Source organism: Paroedura picta, chromosome 5 (genome assembly GCF_049243985.1).
Source record: "Paroedura picta isolate Pp20150507F chromosome 5, Ppicta_v3.0, whole genome shotgun sequence".
Lineage (NCBI taxonomy): Eukaryota > Metazoa > Chordata > Lepidosauria > Squamata > Gekkonidae > Paroedura > Paroedura picta.
Window position 1 is genome coordinate 80,328,263 of NC_135373.1, and position 24,456 is coordinate 80,352,718.

A 24,456-nucleotide genomic window follows, 5' to 3' on the forward strand; every position below is an offset into this window, starting at 1 on the left:
TGGTCTGACCACCATACCCTGAAGGCTCGCCTACGGATGCCACCCCTCCCCTGTTTGGGTGACGGACGCATTTTAGTCCGCCCACGGAGACTTATGGAATCCGAAGGATTCCTGAATGCTCTGCGGGACCCGATGCCCTCCGGTGTCTCGTTGGAGGCCTTGGTGGAGGACTGGCAGTCCCGCCTGTTGGCCGCCATTGACGAGATAGCTCCTGAGCGCCCTCTCCGCCCTCGCCTCAAGCAGGCCCCGTGGTTTACCGCGGAGCTTCTGGAGAGGAAGAGGGAGGTGAGACGGCTAGAGCGAGTGTGGCGGAAGACCCGCAACGAAGCTACAAGAACATCTCATCGCACGCTTATGAGGGCGTATGAGATGGCGGTGAAAGCGGCAAAGTGTGACTACTTTGCTGCGGAAATCGCGTCCGCTAGCTCTCGCCCAGCCCAATTATTTAGGATAGTTCGGACCCTTACTGCCCTCGAAGGAGGGCATCAAAATAGTAGTCAATTGGAACTAGGCTGCGAGGCTTTTGCGAGCTATTTTGCAGATAAGATCTTGTCGCTCCGTCGTGACCTTACTGCCACAGTTGATACAGTTCGTGAACTAGAAGCTCCGTGGCCGTTACGGGGGATCAGGTTTGATGGCTTCAGGCGGCTCTCTTTATCCGAAGTGGACAAATTGCTAGGGTCGGTGAGGGCGACCACTTGCCCCCTTGATCCCTGTCCGTCGTGGTTGCTTAAGATCAGCGACCCACGGATAGGTGTTCCCCTGAGGGAGATTATAAACCTCTCCCTTACATCGGGAGAATTCCCTCAGCGGCTCAAGGAGGCAGTGGTTCGCCCTCTTCTGAAAAAACCATCGCTGAATCCGCGGGACCCCGCCAGCTACCGCCCGGTATCGCATCTTGCATTCCTGGGCAAGGTGGTTGAGAGGGCCGCCGCGGACCAGCTCCTAGCATTTTTGGAGGAAACTTCGGCCCTTGATCCATACCAGTCTGGCTTCCGTCCTGGCCATGGGGTGGAGACTGTGCTGGTCGCCCTGACAGATGATCTCCGGCGCCAGCTGGACCGGGGCGGGTCGGCCATTCTCGTGCTATTAGACCTGTCAGCCGCATTTGATGTGGTTGACCACGAGCTCTTGGTTCACCGCCTCGCTGATACTGGGATTGGAAGGGTGGCTCTTAAATGGCTATCCTCCTTTCTAGAGAACAGATCACAGAGGGTCGCTGTGGGGGAGGAGTTATCCGACGCCTTTGCACTCCCATGTGGGGTGCCACAGGGAGCGGTGCTCTCCCCCACGTTATTTAACATCTATATGCGTCCCCTGGCTCAGCTGGTACGGAGTTATGGGCTTGGGTGTCACCAGTACGCTGATGATACCCAGCTCTATCTCTTGATGGATGGCCGGCCAGATCTCCCCCCAGAAAAATTCGCCAGTTGTTTGGAAGCAGTGGCTGGATGGATCAGGAAGAGCCGCCTGAGACTCAACCCCTCTAAGACGGAGGTCCTTTGGCTAGGCCGAAGGGAGCAGGAACAGGAAGCGCGTCTTCCCTGCCTGGACGGGGTACAATTGTCATCTGTGCCCCAAGCCAGGAATTTGGGAGTGATTCTGGATGCCTCACTTTCCATGGAGGCCCAGGTCACTAAGGTAGCCCGGACGGCGTTTCTCCATCTACGCCAAGCTCGGCTACTAGCGCCCTACCTGCCCCCGGAACACCTGGCCACTGTGATCCATGCAACGGTTACTTCTAGATTAGACTTCTGTAACTCGCTCTTCGCGGGCCTACCCTTGTCTCTAACCCGGAAGTTACAGCTGGTACAGAATGCAGCTGCACGGGTCCTCACTAAATCATCTTGGAGGTCCCATGTTCAGCCTCTGCTGAAGCAGCTGCACTGGTTGCCAGTTTGTTTCCGGATCAGGTTCAAGGTTTTGGTATTAACCTTTAAGACTATACGCGGCTTGGGTCCTGCATACTTGAGGGACCGCCTATCTCCTTATGCCCCCCGCAGGGCACTTCGCTCTGCGGGTAAGAATCTGCTGATGATCCCAGGACCCCGGGAGGCACGCCTGGCCTCGACAAGGGCCAGGGCCTTTTCAGTCCTGGCCCCTACCTGGTGGAATGAGCTCCCTGAAGAGCTGCAGGCCCTGTCGGAGCTCTCTGAGTTCCGCAGAGCCTGCAAAACGGAGCTCTTCCGCCAGGCGTTTGTCTAAGGCCGGGTGATGGCCCGGGGCTAAGATCGGACCCCTCTCCCCGGAGGGGGGAGGCCAGTACTAAACTGACCTGGTTCCCCAGAGTGTTCCATCCTATGCCCAATTATCCTCCGTTCCCTTCTGCTCATCCAGTGGGCCTGTACGGGAATAGTTTTAATCGCCATCATTGTGACTTAGTCATTGTTTTAATGGGGTTTTAATGGGGAATTTTAATGGTTAATATATTGTATCTGTATTAAAATGTTGTGAACCGCTGCGAGCCGGTTTCCGAGAGCGGCGGTCATACAAATAAAATAAATAATAATAATAATAATAATAATACCTAGGTAATAACATATGTTATTTATACCTAGGTAAATAATATAAATCATATTTTAATTAATGGGGTTTTACCGATGTATGTAATATTTTATGCTGTATCTCATATCCTGTATGTTTTTTGTATGACTGGTCTTGGGCTATTAAGAAAATAAATTCTGATTCTGATTCAGGGCAGGGTATATGTGTTTGATGGCATACTTAGGAGAAAAGCCCTAGTCTTACATTTGAGTAAATTCTTATATACTCTTACTTCAGTTTGATTTTTAGTGATAGAGAAAAAAAAGTCTCCTGGGTATAGATGCTGCTTAGCCTCTAAACAAAACATTTGCAGGAGTCAACCCCAACAAAGAATATCATTTAGACAATAACATATGTAAATCAGACAGGGTTAACTAATGTAAGAAAAGATTATGTTCCTTCCCTTAGTTTTGACCTCAGGCTCCCAGATCTTACCAGCCAAAGCACAGAAGACAGACTATACTGTGTGATCAACATGAAGGACAGATGTAGTGCCAGCACTTAATTGCTGGCACAGATGGCCATTTTCTGCAGGAGAGATAGTTCTCAAAATGTTACTCAGCATTACCACTGTGATGTTTCATGCCTACCAACTTGTCAGCAGGCAGAATGCCATCCATTCAGATGTGTTTGAGTGCAGGCAGCCAAATGACCATCAGCTATGATTACAAATGGGCAAGAACAAAAAACAAAGGTTCCTGTAGCCACATGGAGTCTTCTGGCACTCTTAGTGTACCTTAGTGAACAGCATCTTAATACAGTCTAGACAACGGTGTTGGTTTGTATTTGCCAGGATCTAGTTGATAGGTGTGTTTCAGAAATCCAGAGTTAATTCAGAAATCCAGAGTTAACTCAGAAGGTGGCTTGCCATAGCCTGTAGAAGTGAAAAGTGCTGTGGAACTTCAGAAAATAACTGGTTTATTTTGGAAAGTCTTTTACTAGCAAATAGCCTGCTTTTCAATATAAAAATGAATGAAATGGGCCAAAAATTGTGTGTGGTTGTCTGTGAGAGAGAGAGAGAGAGAGAGAGAGAGAGAGAGAGAGAAATAGATTGAAACTCCAAGCGAACAAGGTAAGAAATGCAGATAACAGCATAATTGAGTGCAGGAATGGTAAATGCATGATGAATGCAATAAACAGCCAAGCAAGACACCTTTTATAGTGAAAAAAGCAACTGAGAAGTCTTATTCAAGCCCTCAGGAATGGTATCTGACTTATTAATGTATTCCAGGTTCTGAAGTTTGTTATGCCAGTTATTACAAAGGCTTGATTGATAGTTGCCAGGTGAAAGGGTTGAAGGCTTGCCACCAGATGAATACCAACCACCCTTCGCTAGAGGCTGCTTGCTTAGGCAAAGTATAGTTCTGGAACTGGCCAAACGCTGCAAGTTCACCATCTTACTCAGATGTATCTGGATTCAATTTTCCTGCCCCCTTCTTGTTCATCGTTCACTACAGGTTAAAAACTGCAACTGCATGTAAGTGAATACATATGGTACTATTCTTCATCTAGCTAATGTTTCTATGTTGCCCAATCTGTGAATCAGTGCAACTGCGTCATCTGAATTTGACAGTTTAATTAGTACACTTTTCACATGCACACACATACACACACACACACACACACTTACATAAATATATGAAATACCAGGTTAGTGGAGGCAAAAGGTACATCAGCCTAGACTGCTTTCAGTTATACTGCCACATTTTTGGCAGGCAATTAACTACTTCATATGATTTTGAAAGATCATTCAAGCAGCACAGAAAATTGCTATCAGAGTGTATCAGCCTGCAGATGCCCCCTTCCTTATATTTGTGTTTATTTCAGTCTGTCAGCCTGCACAATGCATCAGGTGGACTAGTTCTTTGCCTCAGTGCTCTGTAATTATTGTATAAACATTCCTGCTACAGCAAGTTGCTGTTGTTCTTAAGGTATTAAGGGATGAGAATACTCATAGGACTTGCAGACTTGTTGATGAAAATACAATTGTCATGGTACAGATGAGCATAATTCTAGAGCACAAGCTCCAGGATAATTAGTAGAGGCTTGGTATTTACCCTTAGAAATGTGGTTTTGATGTTGTGATTTCAGCAGTTTAAACACACGTACACAACTTGTCAAGACAGAAAAACAGCACAAGTAACATTTAACAAACGCCTTATTCAGCTTGCTGTTAACTTGCATCCTATGTTAAAACATGCCTATTTTGTTAAAAAAGCATCTTTGAGAGGCAGGTGTAGGGAAAAGAAAGCAAAGGAAATATTAGAATTACTACTCCAGTGTGTGTCTCTCAAAGCACATCTTGATATTCCCACAGGAATATCTTCTTCCAGATCCACTGCAAGCAGTAAACAAGTTCTTCAGCACCTTCTGAGCAACCGGTCTTCTAAAGTAACAGCCTAGAGGGACTGTGTAAAAGGAACTGCCTGGCAGAAGTCAGAACAGAATTGATTCAGAAAACTAAGCCACATAACAGCATCCCACAAAGTAACATGAAACTGTTGGCAGGCAGGCAGGTTTTTATCACTTAATGCTGAATGTGTCAGTTGTCTCCACTGAAAAATGCTGCATTTTAGGGTATGATATGAAAGTTCTGTAGAATTCAAGTTGCATCACTCACCACTCATCAAGATTCACTCACACAGTGAAAAACAGGCATATGTGAACTTATAGCTGTTGTAAATCTTCTGTTGAAAAGCTTAAGACTGACCAGAGAGTTTGTATTATATGCAGGCTTACATACTTACTGCTTTCTTCTTCCAGTACTTTCTTCTTTCCTGTTGGACACAATATAGTGTTGGATTTAGCCAGTTCCACTGAGCTTAGCTCCATATTACAGTCCCCATCCCATCTCAGCATTGACTTTTTGAGTGATGATGAGTGCCGCATCCTTCATTTTTCCCCAGCAGAACAGCTGGTTGAATTCAACTAATGGTTTCTTGGAATATCCAGACTGTACAAGAATGAACCAAGATGTTGTCCCATTGGTCATTGTTTACCCAGTTCTAGATATCACCGCAAGCTACAGATAAGAAAAGAAAGAGAATTTGCATGAATTGAAGAAAAGAAAGCCTGCATTTCTATAGAAGGTCCCCAATATTATTTATTTACTTCATTTAGACCCTGCATTTCTTCTGAATGGGGACCCAGAGCAGGATCTATCATTCTCCTCTCCTCCGTTTTATCTGAATCATAGTTTACAAGACCAAAAAAATGCCTAAACTTAGTCGCTTTCTGCAAACATCTTTTAATAATGGAACTACTGATTTGAAAGAGCACCTCCAAACTATGTTTTTTTATTTTTCTCAACTTCACAAAGAGTACCTAATTAATTACAAGGAGGCTTTACTATGTTTTGAAAGAGAGAAACACAACATTCAACATTTACAAGTTAAAGTAAACTTACTTCACTGGGGCAGAACTTTATTCATCTTACATGTACATTTTAAAGTTCCAGCTTTGGTAATATTGATTTTTATTTCAGCATCCATTGTTTCCCTTTTGGTCTTCAGTCTTCATTTCTGGATGGAACACAATGGGGTAGGTCCAATGAACCATACACTGAATAGATTCTCAAAATGGATTTACACTAGTTACTTCTGCAGTTTACTGCGCACCTGAAATTCTTCTCCTGATAAGAGAGAAGCCTCCACAAACATACTGGGATATTGTGCAGGTTAGCTACTAGTGGGGCAGAGATTTCCAAAGAGGAGAGAGGGTGGTTTTTGTCACTTTCCCTTAACATGCAGTTCCTTGTACCCACCCCACCCTGCCCGAAGTTCCCTAGGGATAGTATTTTAGGAATGTAGGGGGAAAGGGGAGAGACACATTCTATAAAGAGATCACATTCACAGGTCATTAGGTTATGTCCAGAAATTCTGAGCATTTGTTTTTATTTTATTTTCATTTGAAGTTATCCAATGTTTGAGAAGCCTTCTGGCAGATAGAAGCCCAGTGGAGTTCATAACATTCTTAAACCAGCATCCTTAGAATCAGTTTCATACTTCTTGAGTGTTTCTCATTGTAAGGGAGCTTTTACATACGTTGAAACCCTGCTTCCTTTTCCATGGTTGGAAGAAACCAGAATGGGGCGTGTTCGGCTTTTAAACATATGTGCAACATATGTGCTTTTCCTCCATTGTTCATCTTTCAGTAGGTGTCCTGCAGAACCCAAACAGCTCAAAAGAAGATTAGATATTTGGTGCAAGAACTATTAAAAGGAAAGGCATTGCTAGTGTTTTTTTCTTAACATGGAGAGAGATCGGTGTACTTATAGCAGATCATGCAAAAGAGCCCCATTAGATCCTAGCCTAAATACGAAGAGCTCAATGTGATTGCAAAGCCAGTGATCAGGAGAAGTATCTTTAAAATAAAACAGTATGGCATGTTCTTTGCAAGTGCAGATACTTGAGAGAGAATTATGCACTTACTGATTATTTATTTAGATACATATACCCTGATATTATCCCCATATGGAGGCCCAAAGTAGCTTACAACATCCCTCTCCCTGTCTCTGTTTTATCCTCACAACAGCAGTCCTGGGAGGCAATTTGGAATGGGGGCGTATGACTGGCTTAAAGTCTCCTAAAAGTTTCCATGGAAAGCAGGGATCTGTACATATGCTCCTGGATCCTAGTCTAGCACTTTAATTTCAACATAATACTGATTACAGGCTTAGGTAAAAATTGAAGTATGATTAACGACCAAAATTTTGCTGCCCCTATGCGTGGTATTGTTTAAAATTCCACTGAGGTTATATGAGAGTGTTTCACCAAGCAATTCCACATCCACTATTACAAGCCAGATTTCTCTAATGCTTGAAAAGCATTCTATACCACAGTACCTTGCTTACTCCAGACAATCCAGTTGAATTTAGTGAAGGCTGTTGAGGATCTGACAGACTGTAGCGACTGTTGTCTAAATGGAAAATTGTTGTAGCAAGATTTTTTTAGAGATATCAGCTGTTGCAAAATAGCTCATGTATTTCCCAAAGGCTGACAAAAAGATCTCTTCTTGGCTTGTCTTCTTTTAAAAGTTTTTATTTCATACGACTTTTGTCTGTCTTGCTTAGCTGATGGCTTCTTTTCCAGTTTTCCCTTTTCCACATTCTGTTTCTTGAATAGAAAAAAAAATTGGTATGCTGTAGTAGAGGGACCTCAAGATATATATTGCTTTAATTCAAATGTCCCTCTCATCAAAGAAAAGGTTGGTGACTCCTGCCCTACACAGAAATGTTCCAAACTAATTTCTTCTTCTTGCTGTTATAGAATAGCTTCTGAAATGCAGCCTTATAAGTAACTATTTGCTACTGATAAATCCTTGTTATTTTCTAACTTTCCAGTGTGATGAACATATTATGCAAAATTATCGTGTTTTCAGTGTTAATGTTGGGCTGATATTTGGGGTGGGGGGAGTATAAATGTTCAGTACTTGGAGTCATAGGTTTTAACTGGGGATTGTTGCCTGTTGTGTTTCATCTGTCTTTGAAAAGAAATGCAACCAAATTTTTTATGACAACAGAACTCCAAATAGTTTTATTTTAGGTCGTCTCATAATCTGAGAAGTACTTAGTACTCCAGCATTACAGTAATATGACCAGTAAATAAAAGTTACCAGATGTCCATGTGTGTGTGCGCCAGCTGGCAGGAAACCATATCCCAGAATATCAAGTGTGCCTTTTATCCCTCTAGATAAAACAGCTAGCCTAGCAAGCATCGCTACTGAGCATGTTTCATTTGCATTTGACATCATGTGAGGCACCCCTCTGTGTGTCTTACCCCTCTGTTTCTTATAGCAGAAACAATGTGTGACCTGACATTATTGCAAGCCTCACCCCACTGCCTTCTAACAATTGCTGTAAAGCAATGTTATAATGTTTGTATTAGACATAAAAAGGATAAAGACATGGAACATGGCTGTGCTGCATTCATGTATAATATCTAGTTGGATCTTTGCATCAGCTTGATCAAGCCGGACTTCCTATTCTTGGCTTCATGGCATCACAATGTATTTGTTATATTTTTTATCTTCTCTTTTGACCCACGACCATGGGATTTTCTGAATGCCAATCCAATGTGAGTTCCTTTGTCCATTGCCAGTTAATATAGGCTGCCTTATTTGAGAACACGAAATATTCTAAATGGTCTTCTGTGTTCAGAAATGGTTGTGTTGACCAGCTTTATCAGCTTGCCCTGTTGTGTATTTCTCCTTTACAGAGATTCGAGCTCAGCTGATAGAACAACAGAAATGTCTAGAACAGCAGACTGAGATGAGGGTTCAACTTCTTCAAGACCTACAGGATTTCTTCCGTAAGAAAGCAGAAATAGAGACTGAATACTCTCGGAATCTAGAGAAATTAGCAGAAAGGTTCATGGCAAAAACAAGAAGCACCAAGGACCATCAGCAATATAAGTAAGCTAACATTTCTTATGCCTTTTGTTTTAAAAGCTATATTTTATAGAAGTTCAGGTTGGCACACTATTAAAAATGCAGAATGAAATCACAACAAAAACCCTTATTATTTTATTATCGATAGCTCTAAAAGCCACTCCTCGGTTCTGATTTTAATAAAATAACTATGAGACTTATGCTGCAAGTTGCATTACGAGAATCCAGGCATCTCTAATATTGTGTTATACAGCAGGATCCAAACAAGCTCTTCAGCCAATCTGTTACAAAAAGATGCTTGCTTAATGCAGGTGTCTGTGTTTAATTTAGTTCACTGGAACACTGGAAAGGCTTCTTCTTTATTCACTTATTTAAATATTTATATCCTGCCTTTCTTTGTGGCTCAAGGTGGCGTACAAGTCACAATTTAAAAACAAGCACACTTTAAAACAAGAAAGAATGCACATAACCTGTCCCCCCCCCCAAAAAAAAAAATGCCTGGCGTCTATTACCTAGCTTTTTAAAGCCAATCAAATACTTATTGATCAGTGCTGTACATACAATATTTTCAGTTAATTTCTGAGACATTTTAAAGATTGGTTTCAAAGAGCTACTGCAGTAATAGTTTGAACTATTTTTTTCCTATATGGACTCCAGCACATTTAGGATTTGTCTAAAAATAACTTCTAAAGTTCAACTAGACTCATTGCTCTAGAAACGTAGATTCTTCTTGCAGCACAATAACCCTGGATATTCCCAGATAACTTTATTTTAGGAAGAAGAGAGTAGACTTTGTTTCAGCACTTTCAAAATCACAGGACATTTGGGCCATCTTTAGTAGTTTCTGTTGCTGACAAAGAGAAAGTGCAGAACAACTTAAGCTTTATAAAATGCATTAACAAGTGGATGTGTGGCTACTTCATGCTGGTTCTTCTACTGTAATGTTTGAAGGGACGCTTGCATGAAGGAGGTGATGTTATGTAATTTAAGTGTAGAAAGCTGAGGCATGACACAACATACATCTGTTTGTTGCATCACCTTGTGCTTACATTTGTCTTTCCAGTCTATACAGCTTTGCTTCCCCCCATGAGTATTGGGATGTCCTGTCTTCCTAAGATACTTCCTATTCTTCCAGTTGTATGCTACAGCTCCAAACTGGAAACTCCAGGGCTCGCCATCTGGCCAGGTCCTTATTCTCTATTGTTGTTCACTTCCTGTGTGGATATAATGGAGACTACAACAATGTGAATTGTTATATATATAATCTATAAATGCTGCATGTTTATGTTTTGGGCATTATTACTAGCAACATGCAGAAGGTTGCACACGGAAACTCCATGTTAATCTGAGATATTTATTTTAGTTTAGTTTAAAACATATTATCCACTAAAGGGAATTAGAATTGAAAGGATATCCCCTTTTGTTATTCTTTAAACATCCTGATTGTTAGCAGTAATATATAATTTAAACAAGCACCAGGAAATCATTAAATCGAAAAATATCCATGTTTGCTAGGAAAGATCAGAATCTACTATCGCCAGTAAACTGTTGGTATTTGCTCCTCAACCAAGTGAGACGAGAAAGTAAAGACCATGCAACTTTGAGTGATATCTACTTGAACAACGTCATCATGCGCTTTATGCAGATAAGTGAAGATTCCACCAGGATGTTCAAGAAGGTACTACCTAGATTTCTCAGATTTCATATTGAGATGAAAGTGACTAAAAGGCATAAATTTTAAATGAATATTCTGTAGGAGACTGGGTAATGTAATAACATCCAACTTCAGCATTATTACTAAGTCCCTTGTGACATTTCCTACCATAAATGTAGAGAGGAAAGTGCTTTTTTGTGATGGGGATTTCAAGAACTTCACTCTTCTAAATAAAGGGTGAGTAAATGAAATACAATATCTGATGCAAGGTATACTATATTACCTTTCAACAGGTCAAAAAAAGTTAATAAATGTAAGTTACAAAAGTAGAAGAGTATCCTGTTATTCAACACCAGGAATTTTGCTCATGGCACAGAATTTAGAAAATTAAATTAAAGGGAAATGTCTGTTATTTGACATCTTATACTCTATCCCAATTACCTTTTAAGTCCTCTTGCAATTGAGTTTTGCCAGTATTTTGTTTTAATCCTTGAAACAAATTTTATTTAAGCTACAACACGATTAGCGAGACACCAGGAATTCACCCATATCAGTGTGCCTTTCAACCCTAATAAGTAAAACGTTATACAGGTGTGAAAATCCCACCCCAACTATGTCACATCTGAGTTGTCCACTCTGACACAATTACTGATAATACCTTCCAATGAAAACAGTTCAGTTCAGGTAGCAATATTCCATCATGCCCCTCTGGGGGGCTGAGAGGAAAGTGGAGCAGAGTGCACAGGTCATAACAAGGCTGGCCACGATGTCAACATGTCCCTTATCACAGACTGAACACAGTTTATGTCTTCTTCTAAACCGTGTCTTCTAGCAAGCTGCGTACGAAGATCCCAGAATGCCAAGGTCCTTAAACTAAAAACATACCGATACGGTAGAATGCATATGGGTTTTGCCAGTATATTGATGCTGTGAAGCAGTCAGTGTGAATTTAAATGGACTCCAGGGAATGGTAGAGGACAGGAAGGCCTGGAGGATCATTGTCCATGGGCTCGCGATGGGTCGGACACGACTTCGCACCTAACAACAGCAACAACAACAATTGATACACTGCCCCTAGCAAATCATCCTATACAGCTTGACAAGTCCATTCTAATGACCTTCAGAATGCTACGCAGGGAGTCTGTGTGAGACTCTTCTTCTTCAGTAAAGTCTTTGGCACAGGACTTTCAGCAGGGTCTGTGAGTCTTGCTGCACTTATCTGTCAGAACATAGTAGATAAACTGCTGTAGGATTTGGACCCAGAACTGAGACCCTAAATTCTGTGCTTCACTGCAGCTATATATATGTGTGTATCCATATATTTGTGTAGTGTGTGTAACCATATGTACACAAAATTAAGGGCAGAGATAAATGTAAGAAATTTTCACACTGCAATAGAATTGTTATTTCTGTGATGTTCTTAGGGGCTATAATAAAGGTAAAGGTAAAGGTAAAGGTATCCCCTGTGCAAGCACTGGGTCATGTCTGACCCTTGGGGTGATGCCCTCTAGTGTTTTCATGGCAGACTCAATACAGGGTGGTTTGCCAATGCCTTCCCCAGTCATTACCATTTACCCCCCAGCAAGCTGGGTACTCATTTTACCGACCTCGGAAGGATGGAAGGCTGAGTCAACCTTGAGCTGGCTGCTGGGATCGAACTCCCAGCCTCATGGGCAGAGCTTCAGACTGCATGTCTCCTGTCTTACCACTCTGTGCCACAAGAGGCTCTTTTAGGGGCTATAATAGTTATCTGCAAATTATGTTTCTTACAAACTTTCTGTAGGGTCAAAGCCTGGTGTGCCTTACAGTGTTGAATTATTTTGTTGCCTTTTATATTCTGTTTTCTGTGAACCGAAAAAGTATTTTTAGATGATGGCATGTCCATCAGTCATTTATCCGTAACCTAGTTTTTAAAGATATTTTTGGCTTTCCATTTTTGTACAGAACAAAAGCTGATTGGGTATTTCCACTGGGTTTTCCTCTATCCAGCTGTCAGAGACTCAATCATAACCCCCCCCCCCACACACACACAGAGTACCGTCTATTCATCTATATGGTATACAGTTAAATTTAAATATTGTCTGCACTATAAATTCCATATTTTATTATTACATTCTAATAGCAAAATGATCACATTGGTACATTTTAAAAATCAGATAGGAAGTGAAATTGCAGAATAGCAATACTGCCTATTTTCCTGTTAAAACATCTAAAGTTGTTGCTTAGTGAGGGAGATAAAAACTGCTATGTAATCCTTTCACATTTTAATTTAATTAGAATAAGCACTTCTTTCAATTAATATGTTTACCACACTCACTCTTTTAACTCCATGTTGGTGATAAATGTTTTTTTTAAAAAGAAAGACTCTTCCACCAGGTCTATGGTTGAGGCTGGGGTCAGCAAATCAGGGACATCGCTCCCTCCCTAGGAGTTGGAATGTACGCTACTCCCCTATCCTTTCCTCTTCACCTCTTAATAATTGGGGGAGGGATGGGATTTTTAGCTGCCATGTTAGTTAGTAGATTGATATTTTAATGGGATTAGTTGTTGTGACCCGCCTCGAGCCTATCGGGAGAGGCGGGAAATAAATCTAATAATAATAATAATAATAATAATAATAATAATAATAATAATAATAATAATAATAATAATAATAATAATAATAATAATAAGATTAAAATTGTCCCTCTTCCTGGAGTAAGATTCACAGAGTAAACATTTCTTTTAGCCAGAAATACTATTTAACTAAAAACACTGGCATTGGGTTTTTGAAGTGTCATGAAAGTGTCTGGATCATTTGAAAGTTCACTGAGACATAAGATCATTTGTCCTTATGCTTTTACATCATGGACCAACTCCAGAAGGTTGATTCAGATGCAGTATAGAATTAAATAGCCTTTAAAATCAGCCACTATAGGTGGGGTTTCTTTCTAGTTACTGGACCCAGGAGCCTGACTTCAGTGTTGAGAGAGCACTAGAACAGATCTAGAAAAAGAAAATGAGAGAAAAAATACATGTTCTTCTGAGCTCTGGAACAGTGTGTATTGAATTATACCTGTTGCATATAACCAGTTGGAGAGATATCATACAGAAGCCTATCAAGGCAGCCTGTACTATCCAACAGTGAAAGGTATCATAATAGTTTCAGAGACCAATCCACAGTAAACTCATTGCTTAAAGTTTGAATGTTATATAGTCTTGAACAAAAATCTTCTTATGTCAGCTACTAGATTCCGTCAGGTACCTGGATTTAGTACTGCTTTGGGGTATCTCCTCAGCAGCTGTTGAAGTAAGATGCAGTCCATGGCTTTTCCTGGCAGAGATGATGTTGCACCTATTTGTTGGCAGGAGACAAAGGCCGATGTATGCAGCTGTGTATTAACATACAAGTGTGTGGCAGCTGCTGATGGGTTAGTAGCCCCTGACAAAGGGCTACTGATTTCATTAACACATAGCAGAACAAAGCCTGTCATCAGCCAACCACATGCCTTCATGGTGCTGACCCAGCATCTCCTGACTCATCTGCTGCCATCCAGCTCCTAGTGATAAGAAATGGTATCGATCTTTCTGACTGTGATTGGATTTGCTTGGAACTGGACTTTATTTTTCAGGAGTACTGGGTGCTGGCGAGCCTCTTGTGGCGCAGAGTAGTAAGGCAGCTGTCTGTAAGCTTTGCCCATGAGGCTGGGAGTTCAATCCCAGCAGCCGGCTCAAGGTTGACTCAGCCTTCCATCCTTCCGAGGTCGGTAAAATGAGTACCCAGCTTGCTGGGGGGTAAACGGTAATGACTGGGGAAGGCACTGGCAAACCACCCCGTATTGAGTCTGCCATGAAAACACTGGAGGGCGTCACCCCAAGGGTCAGACATGACTCGGTGCTTGCACAGGGGATACCTTTACCTTTTACCTTTACTGGGTGCTGGCAGACTTACCCATTGGGCAGATAGAAAAAGAAAGCTAGTGTTTTTTAACATCCCTTTGTTTCTTTCCAAATTTTAAATAATTACTGAGAAATAAAAATAATTTCATTTCAGATGTCAGAGTCACAATTGTGTTCTAAAATAGGTTGGTTTCAGGTGAGCAGCTGTGTTCTGTAGCACAGGGATCCTCAACCTGTGGTCTTCCAGATGTTCATGGACTACAATTCCCATGAGCCCATGGGAATTGCAGTCCATGAACAGCTGGAGGACCACAGGTTGAGGATCCCTGCTGTAGCAGAAGAGCAAGATGTAAGCCCAGTAGCAGCTTAAGGACCAACAAAATTTCTAGGGATTAAGCATGCAAGAATCTAAGCTTCCTTCATCAGATACCTGTCTCTGAAAAGAGGTCACGTTTTTAATGCTTGCATATGGCTGGAAGTAGTATCCCATAATATTTATTAGGGAAGTGCTACTCCCAAAGGGCTATAATGCAGTGGTCCCCAACCTTTTTATCACTGGGGACCAATCAACGCTTGACAATTTTACTGAGGCCCGAGGGGTAATCTACTAGAGGACCTGTTATTGGATGGCGCCGGAGAAGCGGGCTTAGCTGGCGGCCACTACGGTTCTTTTGATTGGGCAAAAGGACGAGAAGGACGGGGGAGCAAGCTGGCCTCTGTTTCTTTTCACCATGGTCACTGAAGGCACTTGGCAGGGACCTCGTTGCCGTGGATTTTTGTGGGTTGCCCTGGGAATAAGGCGCTCCTGGACATGAGATGAGGGAGTCCTAGTTAGAGCAGGAATGGAGAAGGGGAGCTTTGTGACCTGGACTTCTGCAAAGTTGGGTCGACGTTGCTAGGCTGAAGCACCTAACTTCTTAGACAGAGCTGCGGCCCGGTACCAACTGATCCACGGACCAGGACCGGTCTCCGGACCGGGGGCTGGGGATCACTGCTATAATGTATGCATCAGATCCAAATAGAGAGACCTTGTTTGTGGAATTATTTCTCCTTCAGCTACCTGTCTGCTGCTTTTAGTCTACTTCTCAGTTTCAGTTCTAAGCACAAACTGCTGTTCCTAACCACACATCTTTGTCTCCTCTGGGAGAGATCACTGGCATTGCAATCCTTTGCAAAGTCACTTCAGTCTAAGCCCATTGAAGCCAATAGCCTTAGAATGGAGTAACTGCACAGGGCTACACTGTGAGTGGATCCTACCACTCAACTGAGCAAAGTTTGAAACCTTCCTGCAGCCTATGAGGTCTTTCTCCAGTTTAAGTGGTCATTTTTTCAATGGAAGAGCTACTAACGTTCAAGGAAAGCTCTGCAGACTAGAAAAAGGCTCCTTGGAGAATGATAGGATACACCCTCAGGAATCTTTAAGCCCTTGGGAATTCTTCCAGAGAGCCATCAAGAAACTCTCCTGTTTAGTTTCCGCTGAGAAATATTCACATTCTTTGTTGAGAAACATCATCGTAACATTCTTTATCATACTCAGTGCCTCCTGCCAGTTAGGCTAAACCTTATCAGTGTACTCAGATTAAAATTTTACAGCATTATTTTGTTTTTCTTCATTATATTGGTCTTCTGCTACAGACTGCCTGTTTGTCACTAATACTCTCTGATGTTGACTGAATTGTTGCAAAGTCATAGAATACTCATAAACATTCTAAGCATTAAAGGGTCAGTTAGCAAATGCTGATAATCTGTGCAAGGGTTCTCAGATGCCTGGAAGTTTTCATGGAAATTTTTACAGAACATTTAAGGAGAGAGAGAAGATTGTATGACATATGCAGTGTGAAAGAGTGGAGAGGAAGAGATATTTAGAAAAGCAAACCAAGGAATAAAGCACTGATTCTTTGGCTGCAAGTCCCTAATTTCTTGTGTGTGTGGAGAGACTGTCATCCATTACTATAAAGATCTGAAATGCTACATGTGCAATGGAAGCTAATACAGTATAAATGGCTTTAGATCCCATTGTAGCAGAAAACGGTTGGCATGTGGTAATTAATCTTTATGGGTTTTCAAAGTAGTGCTCATAAAATAGGCATCACAGCATCTTACTCCTTCCCTTTTTGCTTATGGCTAACATCAACAACAAATAATTGGTAGTGTGAATGGAAGGACGTGGTATGCTAAAGGCTTACCATATTCACAAGGATTTACACAAAGTAGCAATTTGTATTTTTCATGAGCAAAACCCGTACTACACATTTAAATTTCTCAGTGCTTTAATAAAGCACACCAACTAGTGTTGTGGGAAGATGTATTATAATGCCATTTAAAAACTTTTTAAAATTAATAAACTAATATAAACTCTTGGAAAACATACTAGAGGGAATATAATTGGTATAATACCAAGTTGTCCATAATTTAACATGATTGTTTCATCTCTTCTAAAGAGGTTCTATTAGCCCTTTCTCTATTAGGCCTCTAAATTCATTGATGAAATTGTATAAGTACAGAAGGAAAAACATATAAATGCAGGTTCTTTATGGCATATCACCTCTGCAGAGCTCTTCTCCCCTCTTCCCAAGCTTTAGCACCCAGGTATTTCCAGGAATTTTCCATTCCAAATTTGGCGACCACCTTGGCAAGAGCCAATGTCGTTATACGGATTAAAATATTGGGCTAGGATCTGGGAAAACTCAGTTTGAATCCTTACTCTGCTACAGAAGCTCATTGTGGGCCCTCTAAGCCTAATCTATTTCAAATGGTTGGTCTGAGGATAAAATGGAGGAAAGAAAAATATAAGCCACTTTGGATCTCCATTGGGAAAAAAGGCAGGATTATTATTATTATTATTATTATTATTATTATTATTATTATTATTATTATTAGATTTATAGCCCGCCACTCCCTTGCGGCTCGTGGCGGGTAACAATATCGCAATTCCCCATTAAAACCCCATAAAACAATAATAACATTGCCAATATTGCCGGCATGGCAAGAATGGCAGCTCAACCCCCCCCCCTCCCTCCCATATAAATTAATGTCCTGGAGGATATAAATTAATGTCCTGGAGGTTCTGTCACAGAAATGGTGAATAGTTTGATAGTCAACATACAACAAACTATTTTCAATAGCCTTCATTCAGTCTCCTGTCCTTTTGTGGATGTCCACAAATTCTTGGCTGTGATAGGATTTGCTTTTTCTCCTTCATTCTTGCTGTCTCCTGTTCAGTCACTTCTGCCACACTTTCATATACCCTGTATACATATATCTATTGGGCTGATTTAACTTTGTAAAGTTAAGAAATGTAAATGAAAGATGAAAAGAACCTTTATTTGGACCAGCAGTACAGAACATCTGAGAACTGCTTCTGACATTACTGGAAATATAAAAGGTTTTATAGACAAGAGTGAAATCCACACCCCCATATTTAGTGGCTAAAATGAGTGTGTTTTGGCTAATTTGCAAACATGTATTTTTCCTGTCTGGAAAAAAAACCAAACTGAATTCTGCAGTAATGATAAAAATACAATTATATTATCCATATATACAATATCTAGGATTACCACAAATGACAGAATCCACAAATACTGGGAGACAGTTTTGCTGCCTCCCAGTAGCAAAGCAACCATATTTTTGCAAAATGTAATGATGGAGACCACATCATTTGATCAGATCACAGACTGCAAATAAGTGAAACTGCAAGTCACAAATCCACAAAAGGCAAGTGTGTATTTTATTGTTCCATGCATTCTTTCTTTCCCGTTTACAGGGGGATATAAACACTCCTAAAACTTCCTCCCTCTTATTTGTTCAGCACTAGTTTTAAGTGACTCTTGCTAATAATTTATTTTTAATTACAGAGCAAAGAAATTGCATTTCAGCTTCATGAGGATTTAATGAGGGTTCTTAATGAGCTTTATACGGTAAGCATATTGGATTTGAATTTTGTTACAAAAATTGTTCATTGAAAATTCATTTTTAGGCATTTATATATTTTAATCAAGTCAAGATGTTATAGTACTATACTATGTTTTAGTTTGGAGGCAAAGTTCTATTAAGTCTGTTGCTTTAACCTCAGAAGATTTTTTTTAACTTTACAGATTCTTATAGAAGTTTCTGATCACTTTCAACAATTGTGTTGAAAATTTAAATGTTTATTGACTTGTCTAGTTATACATACTATTCTGCTACTTGTCTTTATGTATTTATTTATATATATGAATATATGATTTGGATGAGGGATTAGAGGATATACTTATTAAATTTGCAGATGATACTAAACTGGGAGGGGTAGCAAACACAACAGAAGACCGAATCAGAATACAGGATGGTCTTGATAGGCTTGAGAACTGGTCTAATAAAGTGAAATTCAATAGGGACAAATGTAAACTTCTCCATTTAGGTAGGAAATACCATATATACCAATATTGGATGGGGAAGATTCATCTTGGCAGTAGTATGTGTGAAAAGGATCTAGGGATCTTAGTAAAACATACATTGAACATGAGTCAGCAGTGTGACTCGGTGACTAAAAAGGCCAATGGTATTTTGGGCTGTATCGTATCCAAATCACAGGAGGTGATGGTACCACTTTGCTCTGGTTCAGCCTCACTTGGAGTACTGTGTTCAGTTTTGGGCACCCCAGTTGAAGAGGGGTGTAGACAAACTGGAGCATGTCTATAGGAGGGCAACAAAGATGGTGAGGGGTTTGGAGACCCCTCACCATCTTTGGGACAAGGTTGTGGGAGCTTGGTTTGTTTAGCCTGGAGAGGCGACTACTGAGAGGGGATCTGATAGCCGTCTTATGGTATGTATTTAAAAGGATGCCATATAGGGGAGAGAGTTGTTCTCTCTTGTCCTGGAGGGACAGACCAGAACCAATGGGATGAAATGAATTCAAAAGAAATTCTGTCTAAACACCCAGAATAAGTTCCTGAGTGGTTTCTCAGTGGTACAGGCTTCCTCGGGAGGTGGTGTGTTCTCCATCTTTGGAGATTTTTAAACAGAGGCTGGTTAGCCATCTGACGGAGAGGCTGATTCTGTGAAAATTCAAGGAGGTGGCAGGTTACAGTGGATGAGCGATAGGGTTGTGAGTGTCCTGCATAGTGCAGGGGCCTGGACTTGATCCAGGAGGTCCCTTCCAATTCTATGATTCTATTATTCTATGTGCTTACATCAATATAGTGAAATGACATGTCTTTCATGAGCTGGGTCTTGTTTGTTTTTTAAATGGTATACAAGAGTATAAGAAGGACAATCTAATAATTAAAGCAAACAGAGAGAAACAGACCTATCCACTGGCAATATGATAAATAAAGAAAATGTCCTATTTTTGTGGTTTTCCTTGTTTCTTTATTCCTAAAGAGTTCCTTTATTCCTTTCTTTAAGTCCTAAAGAATAAAGATACAAGGAAAACCACAAAAATAGGACATTTTTCTTTATTTATCATATTGCCGGTGGATAGGTCTGTTTCTCTCTGTTTGTTTTTTAAATGGTGCCAGGTCAGTAGGATTATTTTAGTCACCCTGTTGGAAGAAGAAAGTCTTTTATGAGTTCTGGAGCAAGGTGGCTTATTTTAGGCATTATAGAGTTCTGTGATCCTTCAGTTCTGTGACTGATCCCTTTTATATTTGAGTGTCTGTTGACTTTTTGGATTATTTATACATTGATAAAAGATGAAAAATGAATTATTAGTTGCATAAGGTATGTATAGGGAGAAAGTTTTCAGAAATTTTTCAGCCACAGGGAAAATTCTTTTAATGGACACGAGCAGAAGGGCCTTGACAGATGTGCAGTTGTGTTTTTTTCTTAGCAAGTCTAAGCCTATTTTACTACTTTAATAGCACAAAATGCATTTTTAATAACCTGTTATATAAATTTAATATTAACAGTGTAGGCCTAATCAGAGGTATACCTTTCTGAGTCCATTGAAGTCATTAGGCTTAGAAGAATGTAAACTACTTAAAATAGAAGAACTAACTCCCCTACGCATACATATTTTCCTCTAATCTTCTCTTTTAGGCTTTCACATCTTAGTAAGGATTCTGCGTTTGTGGACTACATGTTCGTAATACTTGTTGAAATAGAAACCTCTTGAAATAAATATCTGAGGGTGGGCAGTGTAATGTTATAGGGAAAATGGGTGAATTGGTGGCATACAAAAATGTTGTGCTTGCAGTCTCATGTACTGGTTGGTCTAATTTATTTCAGAATGTGAGGCATGCAGGATGTCCTTGCAGTCTTCATTCCCAGGACAAAACAGGACTGGGTGTGGTATTGACACAATGAAAGCACTCAAAAAGCAGTGTTAGTGGATATGTGATTATATTTGATTGAATCTCCAACTGGACAGGGTATTTTCATTCATGTATGAGATTCCCCCCCCCCCTTGTAATTCTCCTTTGAATCAAACCACTTTTACTAAAGTGCATGATCTTACAGTGTTAACATTAATTACATGGTCTTGTAACAACTGTCCAGAATTTCTACTGCTTGACTTGCCCATGTGGGAAAGAGATATGTGTTAAATGCCATTATGATGACAATGATGTTAGCCATTCAATCAAGTCTGACTCTTGGTGATCCTATGATACATGCTTCCATGACTTCTGATCCTGCACCACTACTTTTAGTTGTGTAATGTTCTGGCCAATGTCCATTTTGATTGCATCCAATCATCGTGCTCTTTGTCAGCCTGGTTTCCTTTTTACAGTGACCAATCCTAGCATAATTGCTTTCTCCAGTAGGATTGCATGATATGGCCTAAGTCATCTCCAGCTCCTGGCAACCCTATGAATTAATGTCTTCCAAAATGTCTATTGTTAACAGCCTTACCCAAGTCTACCTAGGGTAGCCGACCTCTGGGTGGCACCCAGAGATCTGCTATTGCAATTGTCCTCCAGATAGCCAATTTCAGTTCCCCAGGCTCTAGCTCCCAAATATCTGATATATCCCAACCCAGAGCTGGCAGTCCTAGGAGAGGAAATAAGAAGATTAATTCACTGAGATAAACCTTAGGCCATTGCAACAAGAAGGTGTACTTTTGTACAGGAGGGCGGACTAAGGGCCGCAAAAGAGTCATGATGATTAAAGACGGCACAGGTTTGTGGCTCCTGCATACCATGTTGAATGGCATAAAGGAACAGAAACCATTTTCCATTTACTGGAGGAGGAGGAGGAGCTGCTGTTGCCACCACTGCCCAAGGCCACCCAGCTGGCTGCATGTAGAGGAGCGGGGAATCAAACCTGGCTCGCTATACTTGATGTTGGCGCTTTTAACCACTACACCAAGCTGGCTCTCCCTACACCACTTGGCTTTAATGTGTTCATTTTATGTAACTTGTAGTATTCCGCAGCAAATATGCAGGGAAAGCATGTAACCCTGGTTGACACTACTGCAATCCAAACAGTCTTCCAAAGCAGTTCCAACCAGAATGGATTGCAGTAGCATCAACCAGGTGCACATGGTTTCCCTTCCAAAGGAACAGAAGAGATCCGGTGCACTCAAATGGCTTCAAGCTGACAGTGGGGTGTGCATTAAATTATTGCCAGCCAAACCTCTGAATTAAACCAGATGGAGGCCCATTAAATGATTGGTGAAGTCACCTCTCCTGAACCTCAGTTTGAAAGGCATGAACCGGGAAATTTTTCATGGCAAAATTTGTTTTGTGCTCCAGTTCATATCCATCCCTATTGAGAAAGACAGATTGATGCCAGGAGCTTACTAACAGCACTTTTATTATTGGATTATGGTTGTCACATCATGGACCAGAGAATGTTCTACTTAAGGCCTTGAAACAGATAAATAATAAATGCTATGAGCTGCTGAATAAGAAATGGGCCCAAGAAGCAGTAGTATCTGGAGTCTAAAGCACTTCTGCTCCTGTTGAGAAGGTCTTGGAACATGAAAAGCATTTATGATTTTGAAAAATAATTCATTTTGCTGAAGGGTACTTTTAGCAACTGAAAGTTCATGACTCTCTGAAGCTGAAAATTCCAGTCTTTGAGATAGACTACAAAGTGACTTTTTAGCAAGTGCAGTTCAAAAAGCTGAGTGTTGTAAGATGCAAATGAAATGGAGTATACCTTCAAAATCCATATCTTTCTCTGGAATATTAAAAACCCACAAAGACTTATGGGAAATCAATGTTTGAAAGACCAGTTTGCTTTGTATCTCTTTTCCATATATGCAAATTTGTTTTTCTCATTGTTACTAGTTACTTGAAAATGTAGTTTACTTGTTTTTGCAAAAATATTAGCAAGCAGTGCTAAGAATCCTACTCAGGTCCACTCAGTGGCACTTACTCAGTTAGGGGTGCACATAGTCACTTTCTACATGTTCATTTATTTCAGTTCTTTAGATACTCTCAAGACTGTGAACAAAGAGAAACCTGTGCCAAGAAAACCCCAAAAGCAGTGATCACAATTTTATTAACTAAATTCTGGAAATGACAGAACGTGTACTTTGCCTATACGTATGCCAGAGCACATTTTGTGTTATTTATATTGAAATAAAATATGACATGAACAGTGCAGTCCTTTGTTGAGTTACTATGGTATACTCACTGAAATGAAGTATGTTGAGAAAAATCCTGTATTGTAGAATTAGTTCATTAATGTGCAATCCAGTCCCATACACACTTCCTTTTGTTTAAGCCCACTGATGCCAGCACTTCTGCTGTGCCTACCAACATGTTGCAGCGGTTAAAGAGCAGCAGACTCTAATCTAGAGGACCAGGGCGGATTCTGCACTTACTTTGTTTATTTTGTTGTGAATCCTGCTGAATTCAGATCGATTTGAAGGATCTTCCTCTATTCCCCCCCCCCATTGAAACAGAAAAGTGTTCTGCACATGATTAGGGAAGCTTAGAAGGGGTGAGCCAATTGCAGCAGGAGCCTCTTAGTGTTCTTGAGGGGAGTGGGGAGAGGATTGGAGAAAGCTGAGCAGAGGGAATAAATTCAAGAAGAAAATCTCTGCCAAGAAAAGTTAGGGCTCCTGGAGCTTCTGCCAAGAGAAATTAGGGCTTCCCCTTTAAGGGAAGCCTTGCAAACTGGGAACAAGGAAGCCTCTGAACTGATGCCCTGGCCAATCAGGGCTTTTCTACAGCATTGGAGGCTCAGCAGCGTTATTTCAGGGTAAGCAGATAGCTGCACCTTTACTCATGCTGATTTTTCAAATATCAAGGGTTATATCCACTCCAAGATATTGCGGGGAAATGGTAGCGTCACTCTGGATCAATCATGCTTGTTGCAGAGAGAAAATTTAAATTGCCCAAAATCAAAATGGAAATCACATTCAGTGTAGACGGCAGGGATTGAATAGACCTAGGATTGGAATAAAAGCTCCATGCAGATTCAACTCAGGTTTGATTTCCCACTTCTCCATATACAGTCAGCTTGGGGACCCTAAGTTCTCTTAGAGTTGTTCTCACAGATCAGTTCTCTTAGAGCTCTCTCAGCCCCACCTACCTCACAGGGTATCGGTTGTGGGGAGAGGAAAGGCAAGGCAATAGTAAGCCGTTTGAAAACTCCTTTGGGTAATGAAAAGCAAGTTATAAAGAAAAACAGCTCTTATTCTTCAGTCAGTTCAGGCATTTCCCAGACTTATTTCCCTTGTCACTATTGTTCTCCAATCTTATTATGATTTATTAATCAGCACAGTGTTTCGAGACTATTATCATCTCCATTATATAAACTTTTTGAATGTAAACATAAATGTTGTAAAACTCAAGTGGAAGTGGCTGAAGAATCAGGAAGTGTGATTACCATGATCAGGAAGCATGATTACCCTGCCTGGAGGGAGTGCAATTGACATCTGTACCCCTGGTCAGGAACTTGGGGGTGATTTTGATGCCTCATTATCCATGGAGGCTCAAATCACAAAGGTAGCCCGGATGGTATTTTTCCATCTGCACCAGGCACGGCTAATAGCGCCCTACCTGTCCTCGAAACACCTGGCCACAGTGATCCATGCAATGGTCACTTCCAGATTAGACTTT

The 24,456-nt window shown here is 40.9% G+C and overlaps 1 protein-coding gene across 5 annotated transcripts in view; it reads left to right on the forward strand.

The window, feature by feature from the left end:
- The window catches only part of SRGAP1 (SLIT-ROBO Rho GTPase activating protein 1), a 126,077-nt gene that overhangs the window by 58,459 nt on the left and 43,162 nt on the right, over window positions 1-24,456 (forward strand). For 3 of the 5 annotated variants that reach the window (XM_077338686.1, XM_077338684.1, XM_077338685.1), the window contains exons 2-4: window positions 8,760-8,955; window positions 10,447-10,609; window positions 18,319-18,381. In XM_077338686.1, coding sequence (XP_077194801.1) covers window positions 8,760-8,955; window positions 10,447-10,609; window positions 18,319-18,381 — 422 coding nt within the window. Of the gene's footprint in view, window positions 1-3,875; window positions 4,022-6,028; window positions 6,085-8,759; window positions 8,956-10,446; window positions 10,610-18,318; window positions 18,382-24,456 lie in introns of those variants that run through there. The other 2 variants (XM_077338688.1, XM_077338687.1) reach the window with 2 other exon arrangements.